General features: G+C 46.2%; 2 protein-coding genes across 2 annotated transcripts; both read left to right on the top strand.

Annotated features, from left to right (window-relative positions):
* The first annotated feature begins 761 nt into the window (after nt 1-761).
* On the top strand, nt 762-1,214 carry LOC149261701 (uncharacterized). The gene has a single exon (XM_089370605.1). It carries the CDS (start codon nt 762-764, stop codon nt 1,212-1,214), a length of 453 nt encoding a protein of 150 aa, XP_089226731.1.
* A 523-nt stretch (nt 1,215-1,737) lies between these two features.
* LOC149261700 (uncharacterized) lies at nt 1,738-2,373 on the top strand. The gene has a single exon (XM_089370599.1). It carries the CDS (start codon nt 1,738-1,740, stop codon nt 2,371-2,373), a length of 636 nt encoding a protein of 211 aa, XP_089226725.1.
* The last annotated feature ends 3,027 nt before the right edge of the window (nt 2,374-5,400 follow it).

Below are 5,400 nucleotides of genomic sequence, written 5' to 3'. Positions count from 1 at the left end.
TTCATTGCAAGGGTTGGAAATAACCCAACCGACAGTGGTGGTAACCGAGGGCTTTATCAGCCTCGTTGAAGGCACAAACTCCCCTTTCCTCTCCATTCCGTCTCCATCTGACCTTTTAGTCTGGAGTGGACAACATCAACATTCTGACGACCTACAGGAAAGAGAGGGTTTCACGGTCGTTGTTTCTGAAGATCTGGATTTTGGGATCATTGAGGCGAAGACAGTACACGGGACCATAAACAATGCACCAAATAGGCCCAAACACCCTAAGGACGCCTACACGCACCTCGACCCAAGGAACAAGGTGCAGCCTTCGAGCTATTTCGAGGGCTTGGTGAGCAATGAGTCGGACATGGAAGAGCCAAGGGACTTGGACCCAGAAAGCAGTCCGGTGAGAGCAAGAAGCATCCATACAGAACACCAGATTATCAAGGCAAAGAAGGCCAAGTAGTCCGAGCTCTCTAAGACAAAGGAAAGGGGCCGGAATCTCGTTTTTGGAGAAGGCATCAGAATGGACAAAGCAGCCCTAACAGAGAGCACTGTCCTAGTGGGATGCATGCGTGGGAGGAATTACTCGCCGGGCCACCTAAAACAAGGGATGATGGAGGTTTGGGGGAACATTTTGGCGCAACTCCCTAGTGATGTTGGCTATTTCAAGAGGATGGTTTGCGCTAATATTCATCGAGCCAAACGATGTGAACTGGATATTAACTTGATACTAGCACCTAGAGATGACTCCCATGCTCCTCAAGTGATGGACAATGCTCTTCGACCCAGAGAAGGAGAGTATTAGAGCAGGGCCAATATGGGTTCGACTACCAAGTCTCCCACTGCAACTCTGGTATGAGGATATATTCAGAATCATTGGGGATGACCTTGGCACCTATCTGGACCATGAAAGAACATATATGGACACCAGAATCCTTTCAATGGCCCGTATTCTAGTTTACTTGGACACTAGAGACGGTTTGGTGGAAAGCTATCAATTTCAATTGGGATCCACAATCCGCTGGCAGGAATTGGACTATGATGACATACTGTTTAGATGCAGAAGATGCTATGAAGTTGGTCACGTCTACAAGTCCTGCCCACTAGTCACAGGGGTAAGGCCATCTCCCCCAAGAAGCTATGCTGCGGCCAACACTCAAACGAATTTGGGAATGGCAGAGATTATAGACCTACAATCTAGACAGCTGAAAGGATCGGACAGGTAGCCCTCAACTTCACCAGACCAATCGGGGACGACAAACTGGAACCCAGAGGCGTCGATCACCAGGGCACATTCCAGAGAAGGCACGGGCTTCACTATTATCTCCTCTCCCTCTCACTCATACTCTGACTGAATGCATAAATTCTGTTTCTAATTCTGTACATGTAAATTTGAATATAGCCTCCCCCCTTCCCAAGCTAAGCCAAGCCAGTTTCCTATTGGTCTTTGCTCCCACCCCCATCCTAAACACCCCCTGCACTACTAGCCATCTCATCCAGCCAAGCGAGCCCCCCAGGATACGATATCTGGATCCTCCCATCGCTACAACCTACGCTCCATCCCTCCCCACTCCATGCCTTCAGATTGTAGGAGGACCCAATCCCACCTCTCCCCCCCAAAGCCCCTTAGGGAAGGCAATCCTGCATCTCCAAAGCTATCAAAAGAGCCAGCCTGGAGGTTGCCTCTGGTATTCAAACTCCCATATATCAGGTCCTTATAGCAAAGGGGAAACCTGCCTCAATGAACCCATGAAAGGCCTCTCCTTCAACTGTAGGGGTTTAGCCAGCCCTGATAAAAAGTTAGCTTTGAAAACACTATGTCTTGTTGAAGGCTTGGATTTCCTAATGCTACAAGGAACTCTTGGCGATGGCCCTTTGGTTCTACAAAAAATCAAAACCTTCTTGCCCAACTGGGAGATTTTCTTTCTGGATGCGAGAGGTCGCTTGGGAGGACTAGCCCTGGGCTTCAACAAATCCTCAGTCAAGATCACAAATGTCTGGGGAGGGCAGAGTTTCCTGGGAGTAGACATTACTTCAAACTCGCCCCATATCACACTGATAATATTCAACATATACGGCCCCTGCCATTACAGAGAGGTCTTCTGGGGAATCCTTTTACAGATGGACTTCATGCAGTCAGAGAACATAATTATTGGGGGAGATCTAAATTTCTCCCTGGGGCTTGCAGAATCATGGGGGCACAGGGCTCAATCTGATGTCCTAATAGGTTTTTTCAAAAAAATGTTGGACGACAATGACCTCATAAGCATAGACTCTGCCCGCAAAATGCCCACTTGGAGGAATCGCAGAACAGGGGAGAACGCCCTTGCCCGTCGACTAGACCGTTTCCTTATCAAGTCATCCCTCTTAAACAGTCTTGGCTGAATCAGGCATTGGGTCGGTTCTGGGGGTTGTTCATAGAAGTCCAAATTTTCTTGGAAATTGAAGATGCAGTTAGGAAGCCAAGATCCCCCTTCAAATTCAATGCTGCTTAGATCGGGGAGGAAGGTTTCCAGGATTTGGTAAAAGGAAATTTGACCCATTATAGTAAGGAAGTTGGGTTGTCTCCTGAAACAGTCATCAAAAACAACCTAAACTATCTCAAAAGGAAAACAATAGCTTGGGTGAAGACCAAAAAGCAAAAAGAAGAGGAGAAGCTGGTCAAGATTGAGGCAGAACTAGCTCAGCTCAAATCTTTGGGGCTGACAAGTTATGCTACACTCCGCATAAAGGATCAACTCATCAATCTAGAGAAGGAAAAAATAAAACTCCTGAGACAAGACAAAGACACATGGCGCCTAAAGAGTAGAGCTATTTGGTTAAAATCTAGCGATGAAAACACAAAGTTCTTTCAACAATTTGCTAGAGGTAGGTAAGGTATCAACACTATCTGGGCTCTAAAGGACCAACATGGGAGAGAAGCCAACACTTTTTCACAATTAGAGAACCTAGGGGTTTGACACTTCTTGAACATCTACAAAAGCCCAAGAGAAGAAAATATAGCGGAAATCCTCCAAGTAGCTGAAGTGGTCCCTCGATTTGTTGAGGAAGAAGAAAGAGAGATGCTGAACTCACCCGTCACCTTGGATGAATTGGAGGCTGCCCTTAAAAGTATGGGAAAAGATAAGAGTCCTAGGCTGGATGGTTGGCCCATTGAATTCTACATCACTTTCCTAGAGCTCATCGGCCAGGACCTCCTTCTAGCTGCCGAAGACTACAGAACCTCAGGAACAATGTCTGAAGCCTTCAACTCCACCTTCATATCCCTCATTCCCAAGGTGGACAAGCCTCAATCCTTTGATGACTTCAGACCTATCTCCCTATGCAACTGCATCTACAAGATTACCTCCAAGATAATTTCACTCCGCATTAAACCAATCCTCTCTAGGATGATATCAAAGGAACAATTTTCCTTTCTCAAGCACCGCCACATTTAGGAGGCTATAGGCACTCCCCAGGAAATGCTCCATTCCATAAAAACCTCATCAAAAAAAGTTGCCATCCTCAAAATCGACTTATCCAAGGATTTCGACAAAGTCAATTGGACTTTTGTTTCCTTCAGTGTCCTGATCAATGGAGCAGCTTCCAATTTCTTCCACGCTAAAAGAGGCCTTAGACAGGGCTGCCCTCTCTCCCCAATGCTTTTCCTTCTGGTAATGGAAGGACTCATCAGAGTCATAAAATCAACAAGGATCTGTGGCACATTGGGAGGAGTGGAAATCAATGACAGGACCACCATTTCTCACCTTCTCTTTATTGATGATATTCTAATTTTTCTAAGTGGATCCTATAGGGATACCTCTAGTTTCAAGGCAATCTTATGTCTCTTTTGTAAAGCTACAAGAATGTAGCCGAAATTTGTCAAATAAACAATCATATTTAGTTCCTGTCTCCGGAATGAAAAAATATTCGCCTCCCAACACTTCGGCATTATGAGATAGGAGTTGGAGGATGGTCTAAAATACTTGGGATTCAGACTCAAGCCAAATGGGTACCGCATTGCAGATTGGGCATGGATGATAGCAAAAATAGAAACCCGCATAAACATTTGGCAGCAGAGGTGGTTCTCTAGGGAAGGCAAACTCACTCTCATCAAATCAGTCCTTGAGGCCATTCCAGTCTACTGGATGTCCCTGGCCTGGATCCAAAAGGCATTCATCGTAGAATCAAATAGATTTGTTGCAGATTCCTTTGGAGGGGCCAAACAGTTGGCAAAACTTTCGCTTGGGTCAAGTGGGAGAGGATAGAAAAACCAAAGAAATGGGGAGGATAGGGCCTAAAGGAGCCACAGGAGTTCGCAAAGGCTTTGGGTGCTAAGCTTGCCTGGCAAATAATTACCTCAAATAGCCTTTAGACAGAAGTGATTTACAACAAATATATTTATCCACAAAGAACTTCAAATTGGCTACACAGCTCTAACCACTACGAAGTTCGAGTCTCAAACATCTGGAAGACCATCACGCACTCCGTCAAGATTATCAAACAAGGCCTAGCTTGGAGGGTGGGTGACAGCACCCAAATTTGAATTGGGGCCGATGCCTGGGAAGTTAGCGGCGACGCCCACATACTACCACATGAAATGAGGCAAGAACTCAGAGACGTTGGATACTCACACTTAGCCCACATCAAGGAGGAGGGGCGGGCCGAGAATCCATATAGACAATGGTGGGCCTTTGAAAATTTGGGCATCAGAGACAGATGGAGCAGGGAGTGGTTAAGGTTTGTGGGGGCTCTAGAAGAGGCGAACATCAAGATTACAACAAAAGAAGATTTGCTAATTTGGGCAAAGGCCCCCAATAGCAACTACACCCCCAAAATTGGGTTCGAGGCCATCATGGAAGCTTGAGAAAATGGCCCTCTGTGTTGGTGGTGGCGTTCCATTTGGAAGATGAAAGCCCCTCACAAAGCGCGACTCCTCATTTGGTATATACTATCAAACAAAATCCCAACATACCAAAACCTGAAAAATCGGAATTTACACGGGCCTTCACGGTGCAGCCTTTGCAAAATGGCGATTGAGGACACTGACCACCTTTTTCTCCACTGCTTTGTCTTGATAGACATCTGGAAAATAACCACCACAACACTTATTTTTCCTCTTCGCTGGACTGGCGAAAATGTAAAGGAGGCCTGGAAAAATTGGTGGTCTAATACAGCCAGCCAGAAGCTAAAAAATCTGCCACCCATCATCTGTTGGGGCATCTGGATTGTCCAGAACCATAGAATCTTCCAGGACAAAGACATATTGGGAGTGGCAATCTGCAACTACATCCTGGCCACATAACACTCTATCCCCGAAGATCAAGCACAACATACCTCTCGGACAATACTCCTAGAAGTAATAGGTAGAGGCCAGCCTTGGGCATACTTCGACGGCTCGGCCCAACCAGAGGGCTGTGGAGGAGGATTTGT

Source organism: Pinus tabuliformis, chromosome 6 (assembly GCF_031772625.1).
Source record: "Pinus tabuliformis cultivar Carrire ecotype Pingquan chromosome 6, CPIR1, whole genome shotgun sequence".
Classification (NCBI taxonomy): Eukaryota; Viridiplantae; Streptophyta; class Pinopsida; order Pinales; family Pinaceae; genus Pinus; species Pinus tabuliformis.
Note: the sequence above shows the minus strand (reverse complement) of the source record. Positions and strands in the feature narration are given on the sequence as shown.

Excerpts from the sequence above, each read along its gene's own strand:
- LOC149261701 (XM_089370605.1), top strand. The coding sequence starts at position 762 with ATGCTCTTCGACCCAGAGAAGGAGAGTATTAGAGCAGGGCCAATATGG.
- LOC149261700 (XM_089370599.1), top strand. The coding sequence starts at position 1,738 with ATGAAAGGCCTCTCCTTCAACTGTAGGGGTTTAGCCAGCCCTGATAAA.